Here is a 24736-nt window from a genome sequence, read left to right on the forward strand (position 1 = left end):
GAGGCCATGTGATGAGACAGCAAGAGCTGCCATCTGTGAACCAGAAAGCAGGTCCTCACCAGACACCAAACCTACTGGCACCATGATCTTGGACTTCCCAGCCTCCAGAACTGTGAGAAATAAATGTTTGTTGTTTATAAGCCACCCAGTTTATGGTATTTTTGTTATAGCAGCTCAAACACTTAAGACACCAAGTTTCCTTACTTCCTACCCAGTGATCTTAACCTAGAGGTCAAAGATAAAGTAATACTGCTGCTGTGATTCCCAGGAGAAAAATTAACTTGGCTAAACTCCTGCTTTGGGGCAAACCTATAAGCAGATGGACCAGCCTTTTGTTGTCTGAAAGCACCCTGACCAGAGGCCCTCTTTTTTATGGTGCCTCAGTCAGACAGCCCTAGAATTTAGATCCTGGGGCTAAAATGACATCAAAAACCCTGGCAGCTCAAGCTGCCTCAGACGCCTCTTGGGTGGGTACCATGATGGTAGCTGAGTGCCAGCAGTGCTGTCCTGATTGCCTCTGTTTACAGAACTGATAGCTGGGGCACGGGACTGGGTCTGAGCAGGACAGCATTCTCCAGAGGCCTCTGGCCCCTTCTAGAGGCTGAGGGCAAGGTCAGCACCATGGACAGCCCCACGATCCAGTCTTCCTTTCATGTGCCAGAGAAGACTGCAGATCTGGACTAGTCTGGTCTGGGGACAGGTCCCCTGGTCACTGCTGGCTGTTCTAAACAGGTGAAGGACTCTCATGGCTGGAGCAGTCTTTACTCCCCAACAGGCTTCTCCCTCTCTTGAGCCAGGTGTCAATTCCAGAGACGCGCCCCACGGGGTCTCGAAGCCCCAAGGGTCGGACTCGAAGCTGCGGCCGTCATTGCTCTACAATCAGTGCATGTTCCTTGCTGACGTCAGCCGGAGCTGTCCTGGCGCTATATAAGGCTGGCAGCAGTCCCGGGACAGACCCCGTGTTCCCCAAGGAACAGCCCGCCTCGAGGGACAGAGACAGGAGCTCTTTCCTGCAGGGTACAGACGCTCTCCGGCAAACTGTGAGTGGCTCTCAGCGTCCGCCCAGACTCCCTCAGCACCGGGACTGCGCTCAGCTCACCCACCGCGACCCGCCAAGAGGGAGGGAGGGAGAAAAGGGTGGCACAGGACTGGGCAGCGGCTGGGGCTGGAGGGAAGGCTGTGGGCACCGGGCAGCAGTCGCAGGGGCCCGACAGGGGCGCTGGAAGTGCGCGGGAAGGAGAGTGGCTCCCCCTGCGACTGCCCTTGGCGCACCTCACCCTGCGCTACGCCTGTGTGTCCAGGGCCGGTGGTACCATGAGGCCGGCGGGACGCGCGGCGCTGCTGGCGGCGCTGCTGCTCCTGGCACAGCTGCGCCCGGGGAGCAGCCAGTGGAGCCCGGAGGCGGCGGCGGCCGGGGTCCAGGACCCAAGTCTGCGCTGGAACCCCGGGACACGGAACCACGGCGGCGGGGCCCGCGCGCTCCTCTTGCTGCTGGCGGAGCGCTTCCCGCGCCGCGCGGGGCAGGGCCGATGGGGATCCGCGATCACAGGCGAGCGGCCGCGACGGGACGACCCTCCGCTGTCCATTGACCTCACCTTCCACCTGCTACGGACCCTGTTGGAGCTGGCGCGGACGCAGAGCCAGAGGGAGCGCGCCGAGCAGAACCGCATCATATTCGACTCGGTGGGCAAGTGATCGGCGGGGTCTGGGGCCCCGAAAATCTCGACCCCCATCCCCCACCCCCGGGCTGAGACGTGCTCGACAGGAACTGACCCAGTCCCGCGGGGCTAGAGCGGCCTAGGGATACCCTGAGCACTCTCCGCGTTACTAGTTTTTAATAAAAGTGCCGAAGAGCCGTTGGCCTCTGCTGCGGGGCGCGGGGAACCACAGCAGGGTGTAAACCCGTGGGAAAGTGGGGCTCCCAGGTCGGCGAGAGGGGACCAGATGCTGCGGGAGGGCTCCGCGAGAACGGCTTTCAACCAGGGTCCTGCGGTCCCCATCGTCCCCAAGTCTCCCAGGAACTCAAGCCCCGGTGCCGCCGCACCACCCACGACCCTCTTGGCACTGGGCTTGCGAATCCGTGCCTGATATCGAGGAGGTGCCCAACAGGGGTTCATTCCACTTCCGCCCCCGAAATGGTCCCAGATTAGGAGAAGGTTGGGATGGATGGTGATGCGATCGTCGCCGAAGCCGAGGCTGAGAGAGTGAGCAGTGAAAGGAGCTGCGGGTCGGGACGCAGTAGCCCTTTATTGAGCCCCTCCCCCGCGGCGGCGCTCCGAGCTGGGTGGCGGGTGGTCCCTGCTCAGGTCCTTCACCACCCGAGCTCCAGGCCGCGGGTGCGCAGCCTCCCCAACAGGGGCGAGTCAATGCAGGCCTGTCCCCGGGAAAGAAAGCTCGGTGGGCGGGCGCTCCAAAGAGACAAGGCAACTCCGAAGCCCAGCTCACTCCCTTTCCCCAGCCAGGAGGGTTTCTCCTCCACTTCCCCCACCACCACCAACGCGGACTCCCAAACCCCCAGAGGAATGGATGGTGGGAAAGAAAGTTGTACTTCAGCACGCGCGCTAGGGGGCGCACCACTCCTGGTTGAGGTTAGGAGTAGGGGCCCCAAGCGATCCCTGATGCAGCAGAGAGGGAGATCGCCGGGAGAGGGGCGGTACCAGGCAGACCCCGCCAATGCCCACACTCACCTTCCGGCCCCTCCAGCCGCTCTTCCTCTGCGCTGCCCTCTTCCCCGTCCAACGCTACCTCCTCATCCTCTTCCTCCCCAGAAGCGCCTGGGCGGAAGGAAGGCTGGGTGAGCTGGAGTCCCCGATTCTCTGGCCGTCTTGCACCCATCCCCCGACCCCCAACCTGGAGGGTCTGGACGCCTGGTCCTAGCGGCCCGCCGCCCCCTCCCATCCTCGCTCCCTCACCTGGCTGGAAGTCAATGGTCCTCAGCATTTCGGCTACATGCTCCACGCTCACGGTGAATTGCTCCATGCTTTCATAGCCGGGCTCCGGCCGTCCAGCCAGCTCCACCTTTGACATTGTCCCGACCCTGCGGCAACCGCAGCGGCAGCGGCTCATTTGGAAACACCCAGCACGCTCACCCCCTCCCGGTGGCAGCGGAGCCCCCGCGGCCCCTTCCTTTCCCTTCCCACTCCACCTACTCACTTATTGATCAGCTCCTTGGCCTGCTGCAGGGAAGAAAAGAGGGTGAGAGTAAGCATTGTGCCAACCTCTGGCAAAGTCCCATTTCTGATGCCCAACACAGTCCTGCGGGGTCGGTGGGGATGCGCGTCCCAATTCGTTAAGGAAATAATGGACTCAGAGGGGGTGATTTGCCCAAGGCCGTGGGGCAAGTAGGTGCCAGAGATAAGACTTGAACCCGGTCTGCCTGTGCCGAGGCTCCCACTGCAGCCGCTAGGCAGCCTGACACCATCCCCCTAAGCCCACCTGCAGATAGAGCGCCATCTGCGGTTCCTCCATGGACTGGATGGCGGACTCCACCAGCTTAGAGGAGGCCTCCAGGTGGTCTCCGTACTGGCGGATGAGGCCCCTGACGCGCTGCAGCTTCTCCTCCTGCTTCCGGGCCAGCGCCTGCAGCAGCTCACCCTTACGCTCCTCCAGAACTGCGCACAGGGCCTCAAACCTCTGATTTAGCAACTGCTTCTGCCTCCGGCTGTTGTCCTGAAAGACCGGAAGCAAGGATGAGACCTCATAACTGGGAGAGCACGGGGCTACTTGTCCCACTCCCGACTTAATGGAAGTCACAGTCAGCCAAGAAGAAAAGTGACCTGTCGATTACACCACAAATTAGTGGCAGAGACAGAACTCCAGCCAAGGGCTGCTGATTCCCAGATCTTTTCAGTAATAATAATGATATATATTTTGTTAAGGTTTAATTGACATATAACATTATATTAGCTTCAGGTGTACAGCATGATGATTCAATATTTGTATATATTGTGAAATGACCACAATATGTCTAGTTAACATCCAGCACCATACACAGATTACAAATTTTTTTTTCCTGTGATGAGAACTTTTAAGATCTACTCTCTCAGCAGATAACACTATATTTTAAAGAAGCTTCATGAGTGCTGTCTATATTACTTGTATTATCTCATTTAATTCTCAAAAAGATCCGATGAGGTAGCTAACATATCATTCTCTCATCAATATTTTATATAGTTAAAAACAAGAAAAACTGAACACAGAGAAGTTAAGTTACTGGACCAAAGTCACACAGCTAGTCAGGGACAGAGCTGGGATTCAAACCAGCAGCCTGGTAAGCACATCCCACTACTTGTGATCCACCTCCAGGAGTCCAGAAACTTTCCCTCTCTCCCATCCCAGGCTCACCTCAATGGTCTGGCACACCTCCTCCATCTGCGTGATCACTGCTTGCACACGGTCATTGCCTGCCACCAGCATCGAGATGCCATCACTGAGCTCAGTCTGCCACACACACAGGCCAGCACTTAGGGCTGGAGGACCTAGTCAAGAGCTGTGCCCCTCCCACCCTGGCCAGGCTGCCCAGGAAAGGACTGCCCCTCCACTCCACCATTAGGGCATCTTCAGGGCAGCTCTGACAGAGATCTAGAGAGTTTAGAGCCATTCAAGAAGTGTGGAAGCACACTCTATGGATTCTGGAAGGAGGTGGAGAGAGGAAGTCCTCCACCACCAAATGAGAAAGGAAGAGACATTCACCAAATATCCACCAGATGCCAGGCACTGGCCTAGATGCCTTATCTGTAGATTCACGTCTTCCATCAATTTTGAAAAATTCTTCACGATTATCCATTAGGATAATATTGCCTCTTTTCCATTCTCTTTATTCTCTCGTTCTGACTCTGATTAGATATATGTTAAACCTTCTCATTCTCAACCTCCTCATCTCCCAGTGCTGTATTCTAAGTTGTTTTTTCAGTCCCCTCTTCCCCACCTTTTTTTTTTTAATTAAAAAAAATTTTTTTTGGCCGTGCCCCGTGGCTTGTGGGATCTTAGTTCCCTGACCAGGGATTGAACGGGGGCCCTCAACAGTGAAAGTGTGGAGTCCTAACCACTGGACCGCCAGGGAATTCCCCAGTCCTCTCTTCCTGAGAGAAATCTGTCATTTAATTCATCCTTTGAATGTTTTATTTCAACAATTATATTTTCATTTCTAAAAGCTCTATTTGGTTCTTTGTCAAATCTGCTTTTTTGATAGTCTATTATTGCTTTTTAAAAATATTTATTTATTTAGTTTTGGCTGCATTGGGCCTTAGTTGCGGCATGCAGGATCTTTGTTGCAGCACACGGGCTCTTCATTGTGGCGTTGCAGGCTTAGGTGCCCCACAGCATGTAGGATCCTAGTTCCCTGACCAAGAATCAAACCCTGGTCCCTGCATTGGAAGGCAGATTCTTAACCACTGGACCGGCAGGGAAGTCCCTATTGCTTATTTTAAAATTCCATTTTAAAGCATTTTATGCAAAGTGACTTTTCATTCTTCAGTAATTCCAGTATCTGAATTTCTTTGTGTATCTTCAGTCATGAGCTAATCTTTTGTTGTTCTTAATCTAAGAAAAACCCAAGGCCTAAATTGAGGGTTTTTCCTCCAGGCAGAATTTGCATTCGCTTTTGTCAAAAGCCAGGTGGCACAACTGACCACTTTAGGGATTCCTGGGATTCCAGTTTAACCTGGGATCCTTGGGGGTCCTCACTGCAGGCCCCCCACCTTTTAGGAGTTTGGAGGTATAATCTCATCTCTCTAGTTCAGTAATAATTTGCCCTGTGGGAAATCCTGCCTTTTCCGTGCTTATCACTCAGGGTTCTGTTCTCATCCCACTTCCCCTCCTCCTCTCCCCACCTCAGCGACACTTGGAGCTTTCCTTTACTTCCTACGTGTCTACCAATTTAATTTTTGAATTATGTTTTATGTAGAATCTAGACGTGTGACAGTGAGATGGCCTTGAGAGTCCACCATACTGCATCCATTTCTCATTTTATCCTTACAGCTCTCAGGGGTAAGCATTTTCATCCCCATTTTACAAGTCAGGAACGTGAGGGCCAGAGAGGTCAAGTGACTTACCCAAAGTCACACACTGAGTCACGCATAGACTTGGGACCTCAGCCCTGATCTGCCTGCCTTTGAAACCAAGTGGACTAAGAGGCTATGGTTTGAGACCCTGTCCTATGTCCCCACTCCCACACGCCTGCTCCCTCTGCTGCTTGATACCTTCTGGCGTTTGTAAATCGTGGGCAGTGGGGCCACCTCACAGTCCTTGTGGGCGCCGAAGACCTTGCAGAGAGAGCAAGTGGGCACTTCACAGCTCAGGCAGTAGATATTGATCTTCTCATCTTCATGCTCCTCGCACATGAGGTGCTGCTCAGCCTTGGAATGCAGCGGCCTGGAGGGGAGCGGGCAGGGTGGCAGGAGGGTCAGGGGCCAGGCTGGGTGGGGGGCAAGAGTGTGAGGCTCCATGAACACCTTCTCTTCAGCCTCCACCACCCAGCGTCACCTTCTCTGCCCCTGCAGCTGGTGCTGTGGCTGGGCAGGCAAGTGACTTCCACGGGGCTCTTCCTTTGAGGAATAGAGCTACGGCATAGCGGAGACCTAGATCCAAGAGTAGTTTCTATTCCAGGGCAGGGAAGTCCCGTGGGGCGGGACGTCATGGAGGGTTGGCAAGGACCTTGCTGGTGGACGGCCAGCCCCTCCCCAGGTGAAGAGGGGGAAGCACTAACCAGGAATCAGAGGCTGCCTGAGCTGGGTGACCTGACGAGCTGGGGGCAAGTCCCTCCTCTTCTCAGGTCCAGTCCTCTCATCACTAAACTGAAGAGGCAGGTTGATCATTTCAGCTCCTCTCTTCTGGCCCTGATGGGTTCCCTGCCTGTGTCCCAGGCCCTGCACTTTAGAGAAACAAGAGACCCTAACAGCTCACCGGGAGGACTCCTGCTTGTAAATGTCGATAATGTTCTCCACTAGCAGGTTCCGCTGCAGGCCGTAGACACCATGTCGGTCCAGGACAACCTCATGCCTGCAAGACGGGCAGCGGAAACGGCCTCCTGAAGACACAGTGGTGGAGCCCCGGGATTGCCACAAAGGGTTTGAGGCCTGTGGGGAGGGGGAGCGTGAGAGAAAGGCACAGTGAGTCATGGGGGAACTGGGAGGAGGCAGGGGGGATGTCACGTGGCCTGGGGAGTAGGAGAATGGTGAAGAGGAAGCATCGGCTCTTTTCTATGGCTGGGCGCTCCTCTGAGAGCAGCTCCCGGTGGGTGGCCATGGAGACTTTCCCACCTTTGCCTTGTTACTCAGCCCACCTCCTTGAGTGTCCCTGCATCCAGAGCCTAGCTTGATCAAGCCTAGTTAGGGCAAGCTCTCCTCAAAGGGGCCCAGCTTGGAGCTGTGGGGAGACATTGACCTCAGCAGGAAGGCCAAAGTAAGAAATGGACTCTGAGTGTTGCAGTCCTCCAGCCTGGGGCTCTCACGGGCCACATCGGGGGGATATTCTCTGCAGCCAAGGTCAGGGGCACGGAGACAAGTGCTGAACAATGAGGCAGGCATATCAAGCCGGGTAATTCGGGAAAATCACTCCAGGGACTGGGAATCAGTAGTCCTGGGTTCTTGTGCTGCCCCGACACTGCCCTACTATGCATATTTGGGCAAGCATTCAACCTCTGTACAATTAAGGACGAGATTGGATTATTCATCCTACCGTAAACATTGAGTGTGTCAGGTAATTGCTAGGCTCTGGGGATAAAACATGAACAGGTACGTCACACTACCCTCAGGGAGAGCAAACCGACAGCCACATCCAATGGGCTGCGTGTTATGACAGGAGGAAGCTCAGAAGAAGGGTTTACCAGAGCTGCTCACCACCTCCTCCCGCTTACACCTCTTAGGGGACTTTCTCCATCCCATCCTAAAAGGGAGAGCCCTGCCGTGGCCCAGGCCACCGACCCTTGGCTCAGAATTGAGGAGGTGATCACCTGACCCAACAGGACCAATCAAATTTTCCCTCTAGGAACTTGGAATCGAGTCACAGAGGCTGAGGTGACTAGACCATGTGCAGCTTTTGAACTGAAAAAAGACTTGTGAAGTTGGGCTAAAAGCTGACATTGTGGCCACCCCAAAATCTGTGCAAGTGGACAGTGTGAGGGGTCAGACACTGTGAACAGAGAAGGCTGGTCTGCAAGGAAGAGAAACAGTCAATCTGGGGAGAGCAGCAGAGATGAAAGACTTGTAAATACTGCTTATTGTTGCTTGATATTCACCCCTTCTTCTTCAATAATAGAGCCCCTGAGTTGTTAGCAAGACACATGGAATAAAGACCATGTGACCAAGCCTCCCTTCCAGATGAGTATGACCAGGTGACTGCGTTGTGGCCAGTGGTATATAAATAGAAATGTTTTGTGCAATTTCTAGGAAGTATCTTTAATGGGAAGGGCAGGCCCTACTCCTCCTCTTCTCTCCTTCCTGCTGGCTGGAATGAAGGTGGACTGGCAGGACTTCCCTGGTGGCGCAGGGGTTAAGAATCCGCCTGCCAATGCAGGGGACACAGGTTCCATCCCTGGTCCGGAAGATCCCACATGCCACGGAGCAACTAAGCTCGTGTGCCACAACGACTGAGCCTGCGCTCTAGAGCCTGTGAGCCACAACTACTGAGCGGTGTGCCAAAACTACTGAAGCCCACGTGCCTAGAGCCTGTGCTCCGCAGCAAGAGAAGCCACCGCAATGAGAAGCCCGCGCACTGCAAGGAAGAGTAGCCCCCACTCGCCGCAACTAGAGAAAGCCCGTGTGAAGCAACGAAGACTCAACGCAGCCAAAAATAAATTTATTTAAAAAAAAGGTGAGTTCCTTTCCACAACATTGTTAATCAACTATACTCCAATATATTGTAAAATAAGAAGTTTTTTAAAATGTGAGTTCCTTTAAATAGAAATACTCAAGCATAGCATAGGTGGTACACAGCTTTGGCAAACATCAGGAAGGTGAAACGAGAATGAAGCTTGGGATGTTTGCTCTAACCCTTTTCTGACTCCCTCCCCTTATCAAAACTTGGGTGTCTTGTGTCCCAAACCTTTTGCAAATGCTAGGTGGCTACCTTGAGAAAGTCACCTGTACTGGATATGTAGATAAAATTGTTACCCATTCTTGGCAACATCTCTGTATTTTAACAGAGGGCATTTAATGCAGGATGATGTAGGGAAAGTAACACTGATCTGAAGATATGGTTTGGGATTTGCCATTTATGACCTTGGGAAAATAATTTCTCTTAGGGCTCAAATTTCCTCAGATCTAAAAAGAGGATTTGTACTTAGCACTAGCTCCTTTCAAAGGCTGATGTTTTCTGAGCAATGAGCCTTAATGGATATATTTGTGGTAAGAATACTGACCAGTGTGGGGGAAGGGAGTTGTTGGTTTTCATAACAACCTTCTCCTCTCACACCTTGCAGGCCACCATATCCCACTCTGTTTAACCTTTTGGCTCCTGTGATCCGGTATCTCACTTGCTTTTGCCAGTCCCTAGCTGTCCCTGGATCGCCCTCTTCCCGCCTGATGTCAGCACTTCCTGAAATCCCATCTCCTCTGAAACAGCCCTAGTGTATTTAGATGGATTTATACATTCTACAATTTGTATTATCTGTGAGGTTTAAATTTTACATAATACACCTGTATTATTTTTGTAACCAGAATGAACAGTAAAATTGCTTTTTCAGATAGTTAACATGCTGGTTATTTAATAGTAAAGATTAAATGAGTTATAGAGGAATTATTATGCAACTATCTTTAACAGTTCTTAACATGGGGAGAGACCCATGAAAAAAGCAGGATATAAGTCTATAGAGACAGTAGGATCCCAATTTTGAAATGGGTGATGGGATTTACAGGATTTTAGAATTTCTTCTTTGTAGTCATCTACATTTACCAAATATCTTTGTATAGACCATGAAATTACTTTATAAAATACATAAAATAAAATTAAACATTTTGACAATCATTTCCATTGAGTGATAGAATTGTGGGTGATTCCTTTTTTTTTTTAATATAATTTCCAAATTTTGTACAAGGACTTTGGGTTTGGGGGAAGAAAAAAAACCCTTTACTTTTAAAAAGTGCAATGCTCAATCCTGCCGTGAATGAAAGGGGGCGCTAGAGTGCCAGACGAGTTAACAAGTGAAAACGCTATTTAGGAGAAAGGAACTATGTTAGTTCGAGGGAGGAGGTGTTTAAGAAGATACCATCTGAAGACAGGGTAGACAGGAAGCAGGAGATGGTCGTTAGGAAAGAGTTTCAGGAGATCAGAGATACTATAGGAGTTTAGGTTACAGACAGAGGAGTCCTGAGACGGGCAGGGGTTGCGGGGTGGGGGAGGAGCTAGAAAGGTAGGTTTACCAAGAAGGGCTTTTTTTTTTTTCCTTTGTTTTTTGGCTGCGTTGGGTCTTCGTTGCTGCAAGCGGGCTTTCTCTAGTTATGGCGAGCAGGGGCTACTCTCTGTTGCGGTGGCTTCTCGTTGCGGAGCACGGGCTGTTGGCACGTGGGCTTCAGCACTTGTGGCACGTGGGCTCAGTAGTTGTGGCTCGCGGGCTCTAGAGCGCAGGCTCAGTAGCTGTGGCTCCCGGACCAGGGCTCTCACCCGTGTCCCCTGCATTGGCAGGCGGATTCTTAACCACTGCGCCACCAGGGAAGCCCCCAAGAAGGGCTTTTTAAAAATAATTGTGGTAAAAACATGGAGGGCTTTGAATCCACGGGTAAAGATCTGAACTTAACTTTATAGGCAAGGTTTCTAAACTGCAAGAGAAAATTAGAATATTAATCTAACAGGTGATTTGGATACATGGGAGAGGAGACTATGGCTTTTGCTTCTGATCTAAAGGCACAGATCAGAAGCAAGAGCCATAGTCAGTGCAGGTCACAGGCTTGCCCTCAGGTAGTGGCAGTAATCCTTCAAAGACTAGGGATGCCAGAGGTGGAATCTGGCCAATCACTTGGCTGTGGGTGGGCTGTGGGGGAGAGGAGGGAGTATGACAATTCAGGCATTTCAAGACTGGATGCTTGGGAAGACACCGGAAGCTGCATGCTGTATATATTTTGTATGACAAAATGTATAATTTTGTCAATTATACCTCAACAGAGCTGGGGAATAAATGCTGAAGAACTTAACCTGGGGACCACAGCCCCCAAAAGATCCATGACTACAACTTAAGGGGTCTGTGAGCCTCGACGGGAAAACAATTACATCTTCATTTTCACTAACGTGCCTAGCAGGACTTGAGCGCTTTCTTCAATTATGAAGGTAGGCGACAAACCACGTAGGTTTAGAAGTACCTGTGACTTTGTCACCAACAGAAATCACGGGTATTTTCATATCACATTACAGTTGTTGATCAAATCTCCAAAAACAATTTATGCTTATCACTACTTCTGAACTATAGTAGTTATTAGGCCCACTGTTCCTTCTCTCTCTCTTCTTTTTGTTTTTTTTTTTTGGCTGCACCATGAGGCATGCGGGATCTTAGTTCCCTGACCAGGGATTGAACCCGTGCCCCGTGCAGTGGAAGCACAGAGTCCTAACCACTGGCCCGCCAGGGAATTCCCCCATCTCATTATTTAATGTGTTAATCGAGAAGCACATACATTACTCTATCAAAAAACATGTTCTAATTATTTTGGTAATTATATTCCAGCATTTCTCAAGCTTTTTTTCACTCCTGCCTCTTCTAAGAGCGTTTTAAGACATTTCTCCCCAATTACTATCCCCCGCAATTAAATTTTAACACCACAAATCTTAAAAATGTCAAACTCATAGAAGCAGAGACTAGAAAGTCAGTTGCCAGAGGCTCGTGGTGGGGAAATGGGTAGCTGTTGGTCAAAGGGCACAAACTTTCAGTTATAAAATGAAGTTCCCGGGAGCTGATGTACACCATGGTGACTGTAGTTAATGACACTATATTGTGTACTTGGCATCTGCTGAGAGAGTCTAGACCCCTCACACACAAAAATGGAAACTGTGAGGTGATGGATGTGTTAACTACCTTGATTGTGGTAATCATTTTACAATGTATAGATATATCACATTATCATGTTGAATACCTTAAATATATATAATTTTGTCAATTATACCTCAACAGAGCTGGGGAATAAAGTTTTACGTAAGAGCAGAAAATAAATAAAACATAAAATTGCAATAAAATTTTTTAATACCACAGATATAATTGGAGCAATATCACCCCTACTGAGACTGCATGCTGTATTCTAATGCAATTGGTTTTCTTTATAATCATATATGTTATAATTTATGCACTTAAAAACCCTGTTCTTAAAAAACACACACATACATTGTCCTTAGGATCCATAGGCTTCACAAACCAAAAAGGGATCTATAGCACAAAAAGAGATAACTTCCTGCCTTGATCGTGAGTCCCCAGATGGTCTCACCACAAATAGGAACTTTACACTCTGAGGTGCGCATGGCAACTTCCTTAACACGTCTCCATAGCTGACAGTCCCCACCTTGGGCTAAAGATCTCTCAGCTGACCAATATCCAGTTAGCATAAGCTATCTTCTGCTTCTGCTTATCTTTCTCTTTCAAGACTAAGAAATAACTTTGCTTAAATCTTACATTTACACAAGGGAGCCAGCCCCATAAAGTAAAATTTCACGGGCCAATGATGTGATGTGTAGAGAAAATTCCATCACTCTAGGAAACAGAACACCTAGATTTGCGTCCCTACTCTGTCCCTTTGTTTGTGTGACTGTAACCTGTTTCCTGTGTTCTCCCCTGTAAAATGGAAATAACATTGATTCTAACTCAAATGGAATCACACATGTGAAGGTACTCTATAAATTATAAAGCACTGTACAAATGGTTATTAAAAATCCTAATCTAGACCTTAAAAATATATGACCACATAGAACCACAGGACATGAAATAACTGTTCTTTCTTCACCGTGAAGGATAAAATGGAGTGGAATAAATACATGGAATTCTAGGCCATGATCAGGGGTTTTGTGTGGCATAAGAGCTATATGGTGCCTTCTATTTCTTTTGTAATGGTCCATGGCATCCAATAGAAATGTTCCATCTAGAAAGATGCTCTGTGAATGCAGTTTCTCTATCAAATCTATTCTTATCTCAGAATGTTTTCCCACTTTCCTGGCTATCCAGAGTGATGCTGATTGGGGATACTGGCCCAGGATGGAAGGGGGGTTGTTGGAGGCTACCTCCCCTAAACTATTGGCCTGGCCAATGATGAATAGTGGACCATGCAGATCCTCTGGGCCAGACCCTCAGAATACACTGGAGAAACTGGGAAAATGGTGGCAGAAGACCAGACATTTGGTCTGGTGACCTTGGCCCTCTTCCTCTGAGCTTTAGAAGAATACAGGCGTTGGTGGCAAAAGCTGAGCTGTGGGTGGAGAAGGGGTTTTGGGTGGTGAGCTAGCTCTGCCCGACAGAACCTAGCAATGAGTGTGGCACAGGGGTTTGTGAGTGGAGGCTGGCTGAAAGGAGGGCTGGTAAGCAGAAGAATGAACCAAGGTAGGACGCTAGTAACAGAATGCAAAGTCCTGAAAAAATGGAAATCCATAATGATATTTCTTGAATTTGTGAAATCAGATTGTTAGAATTACAAGGATGTTAAAGATCAGTTTAAAACCTCCGTTTCATCCATACATGTGTAAACAGGCTTGAAGAGGTGAAATAGCCTGCTTTATATCACATGACAAATTAAGGAAGAAGCTGGTGGGACTTGAGCCCAGGAATGCTGAGTCTCTATGATTTTGTTTCCCACTCAACCCAGTTTCTTCCCTAAAGGAAGATCCTAAGCCTGCTACAAGGTTAACACAATTCACAAAATTTCAGTGAGACAATTTCTCAAAAAGGAGACCTGCCCAAGGCTGGGCTGGGGAGGGGATGTCTTGGTGCCCTCAGTAGCAGGTGGAAGTGGCCGAGGAGACAGGCTGTGTAGGGTTTTCACCAGCTGGCCTGTACTTGATGACAGCAGGTCCTAACAATTAGCTGGTAAAGAAGTGGAATTCGGGATGAAGTAAAAGAGGTCATCTCCTTCCCAGACTGCCCTTTATGAGAGAAGGAGGCCCCTTTCTTGCTATTCCCATCTCTGTAAATCTCTCCCTACATGGACACCGTCCAGAAAAGCTGTTTCTGATCAACCTTCTTACAAGCCCTTCTGGTTGCCTGTTAAATTACAACAGGTTGCAGCTCATAAACAAGTGCCCACAGTGAAGTGGGGGCAGGTATAAAAATAAACCGAAGGCTGTTTTAAAGTAGTTTAGGAGTGAATAGAGTTTACAAATTCAGAAACACATGGGAAGATGTTTGTGTCAAATTCCCACACCGACAGCTTTCCTCTAGTCAAAATGCTTGGTAGCTGAGTGGGTGCAAGTGCGGGGAAAGAGAGAGAGAGAAATTAGAGGGGGTTAATGTGGTGTTTTGGTGTTTTATTCTGTTTAAATTCAGAGAGAGAGAGAGAGAGGGAGAGAGAGAGAGAGAGAGAGAGAGGGAGAGCTGTATCACAGCTCTGAAGAAAACTAGTTAAATTGTGATGGCAACCAAGTAAAAATATGTATGAGACAAGCACTTGAAAGTAATATGCAAACATGAAAATAGTTGTGTTGGAGGAGGCGGGATTATGGATGACTTCCTCCCAAACCCTTAATATGGTTCAACATTTTCAATGAAAAAAAATTTTTTTTTCTTTTTTGGCTGTGTTGTGTGGCATGTGGGATCTTAGCTCCCCGACCAGGGATTGAACCTGGGCCCTCAGCAGTGACAGCTTGGAGTCCTAACCACTGGACTGCCAGGGAATTACCTCAATGAAATATTTTAACTTTTAAAATTTTGCTTCCTGGCTCTTTTGTTAACCTGATGTTATAAGATCATAATCTCTCCAAATTCTTGTTTGTTGCCCATCACAGCAGTTTTGAGGACAGCAGAACACTGAGCATCATCTAAATGTTTCAGAGTGCAGATTAAACAGACTGTGGCCCAGCTACAACAATGGACAACTATACAGCCATGAAAAAGGAAGGTGCGTTAACTTTTTTTTTTTTTTTTTTTGCTGTGCCAAAAGGCCTGTCGGATCTTAGTTCCCTGACCAGGGGTCAAACCCGTGCCCCCTGCAGTGGAAGTGCAAAGCCTTAACCACTGGACCGCCGGGGAAGTCCCCAAAACGAAGGTACATATCAGAATGTGTGGATATGAAACAATGGCCAAGAGAGTGAACAAAGGCAGGTATAGGATGAATTTAGTTTAAACGTGTGTGTATACACACACACACATACACACAGAAACGAGTACCGGACCATGGAAAATTTCTGGAAGGATACCCAAGAAAGTTGGTAATGGCTACCTCCATCTGGAGAAGGGAATTACATAGGGCCTGAGGTGAAGATTTACTTTTCATGATATAAATTCCTATAGCGTTTGAAAAAAAAGTGTGTGGGGGGTGTATAATATACTGGTATCACTTTTCTAAGTCCTATTAACTTTCTAGGCAATGTTCTAAGGGTGTTCTTCCTAAGTAGTTTTAAGAGAGAGAAACCACAAGTCCTATTCTTGTCCCCATACTTAGAAAACAGACAATCTGATTATGCCTAGAGTTGTCAAAATGTGGAGGCAATGTGTGAAGAAACTAAATATGCTCATCTTTCAGAGGGAGGTCTACTGAGATGTGTATACATAGTGCAGCTGAAGAACTGGGTCAGCCTCCCACCAGGCCACCCCAAATAAAGCAGCAAGGAAATGAGCTGTTCAACTTCTCTCCTTGGAGGGCCCAGGGGTGCCCAGCACTTTAAAGGATACACAGTAGTCCAGATGCACAGAACCATCCCAAAGCTCTGGGAATCATGTTCTCTCCCAAATATTCTGTACCAAACAATTCCCAGGTCTTTCAGGGCCCAGATCAGTATCCCAGAGCTTCAAGGAACCAAAACAGTGTGTCTAGATACAGAGGATGGACTGGAACATCTTCTAGCCTCCATATGTAGGACCGTCCCTGGGTCCTCTACCCAATGACACTGTGTGCCATGCACTTTAATATTCTGACCAGTTTTTCACAGAACACGTTACCTTCACTTTCAAAACTTTGTTTTGCTTTCACATATTTCAGGCTCTAATGAAACGACGTTTCACTACAAATTCATGAGAAGGGATGGCAAAATCTTGTTGTCATTCCCTCCTAGGCATCTCAGCCTGAAGGATGTTCAGCGTTACTAAGACCGAGGGAAAACCCAAGATAGTGGGCGAGGCATAGCCTCTAGTACATGACTTAGTGCCCGGGATAAGCAGATCCCAGAGAGGGAAAATCACTGGCTCCGAGGTTCTCTGGAGCCAAATAATGGCAGGTTTGGACACGAAGAGGAACAGGAGATGGGAACAAGCCTTGATGGGAAGATGGCAGGAGAGACCATGGAGTTCAGTGAAGATGGCAGACAGCAAAGGGTGGGTCACAGGGCACAGCTGTGGAATGACCTGAATTAGCCAGCCCATTATTTTCCCGCAAACATGCTGCCCCTAAAGAACTTAAAAGGGAAACATTTTCTTGGTTAAGCTGAAAATCACTGTGTTCAACACATTTCCTCATAATTTCTGATACAGATGAAGAATATGTGTTCATGATGTTCCTTATTGCTGCCATGCCTACTAAGCCAGCCAACTCTGGTCTATTCTGAGTTTTTACTTCATTTGCAAGGGTGTGTGTGTGTGTGTGTGTGTGTGTGTACATGCCTTTATCCCTCACTCTCCCTGATCCTTTTTCATTTTATAGGTTACTAGAACCTACACCAGGGCACGGGGCAAGAAAGAAAACCCATTTATATAAACCATTCTGATATGTGCTTTTATTTTTGAAACCAGGAGCTAAAATGATATCTGTGAATTTGATTAACTATGCTTTGCTCCATGACCACACATAAGCCAAGACTGGTTACATTTTGGGGAAGTAAAATTTATTCTCTGCCTTTTCCCTGCTTAAGTGACCTCAATCCATTTTAACCAGCAGGTCCCTTTACTGACCAGTCTGAGGTGGGACACAGGTGTGAACTTCAGCTGGGAGGATTCCTAGTCTCCTGCCCACTGTCTAACTCTGCCGCCCCAAAGATGGATGCATTCAGCTTTGCTTTAAATATGAATAGTTTCACTGTCATCATGGACCTTTCTCACAGAGTTGGGGTTTTTTTTTGTTTTTGGGGTTTTTTTTTTTTGCTGTACGCAGGCCTCTCACTGTTGTGGTCTCTCCCGTTGCGGAGCACAGGCTCCGGACGCGCAGGCTCAGCGGCCATGGCTCACGGGCCCAGCCGCTCCGCGGCATGTGGGATCCTCCCGGACCGGGGCACGAACCCGTGTCCCCTGCCCCGGCAGGCGGACTCCCAACCACTGCGCCACCAGGGAAGCCCAGAGTTTATTTTTTAATGTTTCATTATCTCACTGCTATTTTCTCCAGATTTTCCATATTGTTCTCGAGATCTCAAACTCCAAACTGGAATGCAGAGTCTAGCACAGGCTGTCACGCAGCCTGGTGGAGGATCACTTCCCTCCCAGTTTCTAAGGGGGTCTCCTTTCCTCTGTAGACACCAGCATCCCAGCGGCTGTCCATGCACAGGCTGTACTCGCCAGCCTGCAGAGCAGCTGCTGACTCATGCTTAGGGATCTGCTAGGACCCCTGGCTCTTCTTCTGCTCTTCAGCCAGGACAGCCCCCACCCACCTCACGGAACCCTCCTCCCATCACCTTCTGGGATCTCAGCGCTGACCTGAAGAGAAGTCTCCCACGAGTCTGCACTGCTTTACCCGGCCCTGCCCCCGCCCCGGCCCACCTGGAAGACGTCATTGGCGCACTTGCGGCACAGGTTGTGCTGGCAGGGCAGGATCACCACCGGTTTGGAGAACATCTCCAGGCAGATGGGGCAGATGAGCTGCTTCTCCAGGCTGTCCATGCTGTGCGCATCCCCTAGCAGCGGCTTGAAACCCACTGTGAAGTTCATCCCCTCAGCAATCGTGCCTACCCTGGCCTTGACCCTGGTTCTGGCCTTCCCTCACTGCCTCCGGACCCTTCCTCGTTTACTTCAGACAGTCTGCGGATTCTCGTGTTCCCTTCTGTTGCGCACTCCCGAAATAGCTCTGCTATCTCTTCTGTCCCGTCCTCTAACAACTTGCCTTGTCTTAGAGAGCTGTGTTCAGACACTTCTGTGTCTCTCTTGAGTCTCTGCTCTGTACCCCGGCCAGGCACACGTAGCTTTTTCTATCCCTCCCTCCCTGAATGGCTCTGTCCCTGGGAATTTTTCCTTTTGTTTCCCAAACCACTCTTGTCCACTCTATGGGCGGCACTGTTTGTCTCTCACTGCCCAGAGAGGAGATTATTTTTTTAATGTGGGGGTGGGGAACAAGGGGCATCTGTGTGTGACATTCCAGCTCCCAATTTAGCTCATGTAAGGCGAGCCACAGCTGTCACCGAGTGACCCTGACTCACTCAGGAACGGTGACTCCCTTGACCAAGAGCCAGCTTCACCGCTTATGGTGGAAGGTAGGACAGCAAAGGGGCTCTTACTCAAGGGGCTCCTGTGAGTCCCTGACCCCCATGCTCTGGCCTGGGCCCCTCTTTCAGGGCAGTGACACAGAATCTGAACTGGCCTGTATGAGAGGTACCATCCATGGCTCAGGGTGGGAGGAAAGATCCTGCCAGACCTACAGTCAGTGAAAGTTTCTGCCTCCGAGGCTTAGCCAGTGACCTTGGCCCTCTTCCTCTGAACCCTGTGATTCACAATAAGGGCACCAGAGATGAGACAGAGGCTCTGGTTCAACACTTCTGGACCCATTTTTGGTTTTGCCCAGACCTCTCTTATATCCGCCTAGGAAAAGCAGCCCAGGAGGCTGGAGCTGGCAGGTGTGCCAGGCCCTGGCACTACCTCATGAGCAAGCCCCTGAGAAAGTGTGGGATTCTGGTCCATGAACACATCACTGGAGCCACTCCAGGACTTTAAATTTGTTAGGAAATTGAGAGTAGCTGAGCTGGTCAGAAAGGACCTGAATGCCAGGGACTTATTTCGGGCACCAGGGGAATCAGTCTACAGGGAAATTTTAGAGCACCGACAAAGTCATCATCACAAGGCTCTGGGAAGCCTCTGCCCCAGCTCCACAGTTGTCCTGGACTCCTGCTCTCCAAGGCAGGCTAGTCTCAGATGTGCACACTGGTCCTCTATCTTTTTCTCCTACTTCTTCTCTATCCCAGGCACAATTTGTCTTTTTGGGGCCCAACATATGCACTGGGATTGGACAAAAGCTCTTTTATTCACGGACATCCCTTAGCCCCTCTCCCAGTCAGGAGAGAGAAGTTTGAGGAGTTACTAGACTCTGACCCTGCGTAGACGAGAAATGGTGTGATGAGGATACGAAACAGACAGTGCGACGAGGCACACGTGGGGAACGGGTCTGTAAAAGTGCAGTCTTCACCCTATCACACGTTCCATGCCCCAGTTTTAAGAACAAAACATATAGTGATCAGCTTGCATAAGATGTGGTCAAAAGGACGGAGGCAGGCAGGCACTGAGGTGTGAACTTCAGTCAACCCACAGGTGCCCTGCTAATGGGTGCTATGCTGGCAGCTGCAGTCCAGGGAGAATCCAAAGGTGGGATAACTACCCCTAAGCCTCAAAAGCATTGATACTTTTCCTGAGTTGTCTCATGGTGGTATGGAATGAGGCCGGCAATGCCAAAGGCATGGGCACCGAAGAAGATGAGACCAGCCCCCAGAGAGGTGTACTCACTTAGGAATGTGGCTGACACTAAGAGTTCTTGGTACACAGAACTGCAACAAAGAAGGGTTAGCTGGTATGGCAGCTCCAGGACAGGATCCATCCAGCTTGGTTATCAGGATCCTGATGGAGATATCGCAAGTGGCTGACCCTACCAGCTGACATTGGCTCAAATCCCAAGGAAAGCACAGGAAAAAGAATGCTCAGGAAAAGACTGTCATCACTGCCTAAGACCTCACAAGGGTAGGGATATGAGGGCTGCTCTCTAACAGATTAAAGTTGGGACTGTAGCTAAAAAGAAGAATAGCTGGGTGACCCTGTATGGCCAAGGTCAGTTATACCATCAAGGACAAAGATGGCATCCTCACTGGGATGGATGCCATCGATGCTTCTGAAGATGGGAGTCTTACAAGTAGAGGGGAAAATCAGAGTCAATGTCAGGACAGGGCTACTTGCTCTTCTCTTCACCGAGTCCAGCGGACTGGGCAGCAGAAGGCACCCACACTGGGTCAGCACCTAAGGGCAGAAGAAGATGGCATCTTATTAACCAGAAGGAATGATCACCCAGAATTTAAAGCCAACCCCCTATAGGTAAGGATACAAATACCTGTAGAGTCCATACTATAAAGATATAAACTTTCCACTAATGACTCATCTGAAGTTAGTGTCTAACCTTTTCTTACCCTTTAATTATTGCGGCATTTCAGTTTTCATACCTCACTCTTATTCATCTTTTAATAATTATCATCACTAGAATTATCTTCCCCTCTTCTAAAATGTTCTCTGTGTCCTGTAATGGAATTTGAAAAACACGTAAGTAAACATTTACTAACAAGTTTTTAGTCCACTAGTGAAAAAATGGTTACCTTGCAGTTATGCATTCACATCACTAGGTGGCACTGGTGTGAACGTCAGTCAACCCACACTTTAGGGGATATAATCTCAGGCACTTTACCTTTCTTTTGACTAAATGCAAAGAACTGCATCCTCTAACTTGTCTGCGACTACTGCCTTTTCTAGGCACAGTCCCCCACCCCATTCTTTTTTTTTTTTTTTTTTTTTTTTTGCCGTACGCGGGCCTCTCACTGTTGTGGCCTCTCCCGTTGCGGAGCACAGGCTCCGGATGCGCAGGCTCAGCGACCATGGCTCACGGGCCCAGCGGCTCCGCGGCATGTGGGATCCTCCCAGACCGGGGCACGAACCCGTGTCCCCTGCATCGGCAGGCGGACTCTCAAGCACTGCGCCACCAGGGAAGCTCCCCCACCCCATTCTTTTCCTTAACTCCCACCCCATTCGTTAAGTTTAACAGTCATAGGAGGCCAACATCACATTCAAACTGTCAGTGTGTGGCATAAACAAACTCAGAAACCAAGTGTATCCCCTTCTCTTTCTTCACTTTGCCCCAATACTGACTTGAGACTCCCATAGTTGGGAGTTCACAGTTTCACCCCCAACCATCTCCTGCATCCCTATTCCAGCTCTTATCCCAGTCCCTGCCTGTGGTTCTCACCTGAACTTGGAGGCTGATTCTGGACATTCAGCTCATATTTTGTCTTAGCTGCTTCCTCGGGTGGTGGTTTAAGTGTTCCACAGCAAAAGCAGCAGCAGCAGCAGCAATAGCAACAGGTAAGTGGAGCACACAGGAGGACAAGCATCTAAAAGGTGGGAAAGAATGGCTTCAATCCGGAAGTCCTTGTGTATTTCCATTCAAGCTCCCCTCCCTCAATCCTTCCAGCACCTGCTATATGAGACAACAGAAGCATTTGTCCTAGGAGAGGAGGATTAGCTGTCCTAAGAGAGGAGGGTTGCCCCTCCCTCCTTATTCTTAAGATACTAGGAAGAATTGTGTACCTTGAACCAACAACTATTCAGCGTAAAATAGTATGTGACGCCTTCTTCGCCAAAGTGGTCGTATATATATATTCCCAATGAGCCATGCCGGTCGTAAATTTGCCGCTTCTCAGGGTCACTCAGTACGGAGTGGGCTGTGTTGATCTCCTTGAATATTTCTGCTGCTTGAGGGTCCTCTGGATTCTTGTCTGGATGATACTTCAAGGCCAGTCTCCTACCCAAGCAATACCCAAAGGAGGGTGGCGAGAGGATGGGAATGGCTGGGGAGGGAGGGTTAGGATGAATGACAGGGATAGGTCTCTAGATGGGGACGAAAGAATGCATGAGATGTGGTACAAAGGAGGGAGGCAAGCGGCCCAAGTCTACGTTCCTCCCCGTGTCACATTGAAGACGATGATGGCCCCACCTGGCCCCAAAGGGAAGGCTTGGGGATTTAAAAATGGGTCAGAAAGCAAGGTAGACGGAAAAGGGTTCAAGGGGGACAACTGCAGGATTTAATAAGGGGCTGATGTCTGAACCTGTAGGCCTTTTTGACGTCTTCAGGTGAAGCACCCTTCTTAAGCTCCAGCACTGCATAGAGGGTTGATCCAGTTTTGGACAACCGGCGGGCTGCTTCGTCCACGTGAGCCATGATCTGGGTCAGAGGAGAAGCAGCATTTGTGAGAACTTCCACAGGTGAGGCCACAGAGAAGTGAAGTTCCAGTGACAGGAAGCTCATTGCCTTCAGGGGCTAGGCAGGTAAGTGGCTACAATGGGACAAGTCTAAGACAACAGTGACTGGCATCTGTGACTAGCAGGAGAGTGCAGGTGACAAGACCTTCAAATTTTAAAGAGGAAACATCTTCTCCTCACATTTCCCAGTGTCCTTCAGATACACAGACCTCCAGACACCCCACATTCTACAGAGGTGAAGCCAAGGGAGGTCTAAACCCTGCATCAAGATCGATTTTGTCCAGAGCTACTGGTACCTTAAGTAAACAGCCCCGAGCCTGTCCAAGCTCATTACTGGGTTTGAAAGACCAGCAGGGCCCCAGCCCCTGAACAGCTTGGGTGGGGAATCATGGAGATCCCCAGTTCGCAAGGGAGAAACAAGTCAGACCAAACCCTGCGCTGCCTAAGAGAAGTCAGATGTCCAAAAGCCAGGCCAGAAGGCAGTGCTTGCACCTAGGCCAGAGACTTTCTTCCTCCTAACCTCCCCTTTCAAACCCTCCCACCTCTGTCCCTCAGGGAGAACAGAGAGGTGACTCAAGGGATAAAGGAGGAGCTGTGGGGTAGATCAGAGAGGTAGCAGCGAGCAGGACCCCAGAGGGCCGGGGGAGCGCTTGGGAGGCTGTGGCTTGGGAGAACCAAGGCGACAAAGCTCAGAGGGAACGCTCTGGTTCCCCAGGTCCCCTCTGGCTCTGTGTGGACCCCCCACCCGGCCTGGCGTCTACCTCGGAGTCGCCCTCTTCAGCTGCGGAGGCCTCACGCAACCTCCATCAAGGTGTGAAACTTCACACGGCAACGGGCCAGACGCCGACTGCGCCTGCGCACTGCGTCAACACTAGGGGTCCGTTTTTGGCGCTGCAGGTAGGTCTGGGAGGGACTTATTTCTCTCGCGGGAGCCTGAGCGTAGGGATCTGCCTGGCACCAGCGGCCAAGGGCTGCGGCGTGTCGGTTCCAGCCCCACCCGCGGGTGCATCCTGCAGGGCCAGTCCCTTCTCGGGTGGGAGGGGACTCATTCGATCAGGGACGTGGCTCATCGACTCACCTAAGGAAAGATAACGGGGCTTGCAGACCGTGGCTGTATGAGAGGTATGTTTGCTACAAACCTTCCTCAAGAGGTATATTACCTTCTCAGTCTTCTTTTACGGAATTTAGGGGTCTCCACTTGGTCCTTTTTTTCCCTTCTGCCGGGAAGCTCCTACACATGCTTTAAGACCTATATCAAATGTCAGTATTCCTAGGAAACTTTCCTTCATTCCCTCAATTGTTCTCACCTTCCTCTGTAAAAGCATTTATCCTATCATATTGTAATTTAGATGGCATGTTCCTTTAAATTGATGTCTTGAACATTTCCAAAAGTCATTACTGTTCTTCAGAAACTTCCTTTAAATACTATTACATCACGAGGATGTACCATAATGTAATTATATAATCCAGATTGGATAATTGTTTATAATCATTTGATAGTATAATGACCTTATTATGAAAATTCTTATCTTTAAATCTACAAATAAATCTTTTTTTTTTCTTTAGAGTAGATTCCTGGAAGTGGAATTATTGGGTCAAAGCGAATTTTTTTGAGGCTTTTGATCCATATTGCTAACTTTCTTTCCAGAAAGTTACCAAAAGTACCAATTTACCTCCCTAATTTACATGCTACTTGCAGGGCATAAGAGCACCTATTTCTACTCGATTCCTGTGATCTCCTACAGGTTTGCATCCCTTATAATTTACCACTTCATGATGTTGGTTTTCGTAACAAAGGAGCACTCAATGGCTCCTATAACATGGAATTGAAAGAACTTTATTGTTTCAATCCTATCTCTCTGTTACCTGTCTTGTGACTTATTATCTCTTCCTTTTACTACTGTTACCTGTGTACATTTACCTTCCCTTCTAGGTTTTAAGTTGTAAATACTGCACCCCAAAGATGTGAGCCATCTGAGCAAACTAAAGAGTCCATGTGCAACAGGCACAACGACCACTGAATTAGTTTATTTCTGTAGATTCGTGATCAGTGTAGGGGTGGGGATGAAAATCTTTGGTGTCCCTCACTGAGTTCATAGGTTCTGGGTTAGATGAGTTTAGAGGTTAGTCACCTAAAGTGAAGGAGATAAAGCTAACAATTTTTTGATGGTTTGTACTATGCCAGATTTCTCTAACTAACCTCCAGCCTTTCGTCACCATCATGGAAGGAGAGAACCAGAACAGCCCAAGTCATTTCTTTACCAGCACTGGGAAGAGAACAGAAGGCACTGGAAGTGCAGTGCATTTACAGGGAACGTCTCACCTCAGTCTACAGGGCCATTGTGGTCCGGCCCCTGCCTCTCACTCCAGCTCTACGGAGTACCACTGTCTTGCGTGCTCTGGTCTCTGCTGCACTGCTTTTCTGTCAGTTCTTTGAAGACACCGTGTTCCCTCCCACTCCTCTGCCTGGAGGGCTCCTCC

General features: G+C 49.1%; 3 protein-coding genes across 3 annotated transcripts; 1 reads left to right on the forward strand and 2 right to left on the reverse strand.

Annotated features, from left to right (window-relative positions):
• The first annotated feature begins 918 nt into the window (after positions 1-918).
• Positions 919-1855, forward strand: UCN (urocortin). Its single transcript, XM_079721085.1, has 2 exons — positions 919-1040; positions 1302-1855. Exon 2 carries the CDS (start codon positions 1315-1317, stop codon positions 1693-1695), a length of 381 nt encoding a protein of 126 aa, XP_079577211.1. The 5' UTR covers positions 919-1040; positions 1302-1314; the 3' UTR covers positions 1696-1855.
• TRIM54 (tripartite motif containing 54) lies at positions 1788-17965 on the reverse strand (the record flags this gene model as incomplete). Its single annotated transcript, XM_079720723.1, has 9 exons — positions 1788-2221; positions 2658-2774; positions 2913-3037; positions 3154-3176; positions 3436-3669; positions 4345-4440; positions 6201-6372; positions 6904-7076; positions 17798-17965. The coding sequence occupies 9 exons, from the start codon at positions 17963-17965 to the stop codon at positions 1788-1790; spliced, it is 1542 nt and encodes a 513-aa protein (XP_079576849.1).
• A 2501-nt stretch (positions 17966-20466) lies between these two features.
• DNAJC5G (DnaJ heat shock protein family (Hsp40) member C5 gamma) lies at positions 20467-22214 on the reverse strand (the record flags this gene model as incomplete). Its single annotated transcript, XM_079720724.1, has 4 exons — positions 20467-20522; positions 21243-21387; positions 21584-21797; positions 22102-22214. 4 exons carry the CDS (start codon positions 22212-22214, stop codon positions 20467-20469), a joined length of 528 nt encoding a protein of 175 aa, XP_079576850.1.
• Between the last annotated feature and the right edge of the window lie 2522 nt (positions 22215-24736).

Source organism: Hyperoodon ampullatus (genome assembly GCF_949752795.1).
Source record: "Hyperoodon ampullatus genome assembly, chromosome: 15".
Taxonomy (NCBI): Eukaryota; Metazoa; Chordata; class Mammalia; order Artiodactyla; family Ziphiidae; genus Hyperoodon; species Hyperoodon ampullatus.

Bases quoted from the DNA above. Each gene is read 5' to 3' on its own strand.
- UCN (XM_079721085.1), top strand. From the start codon at position 1,315: ATGAGGCCGGCGGGACGCGCGGCGCTGCTGGCGGCGCTGCTGCTCCTG.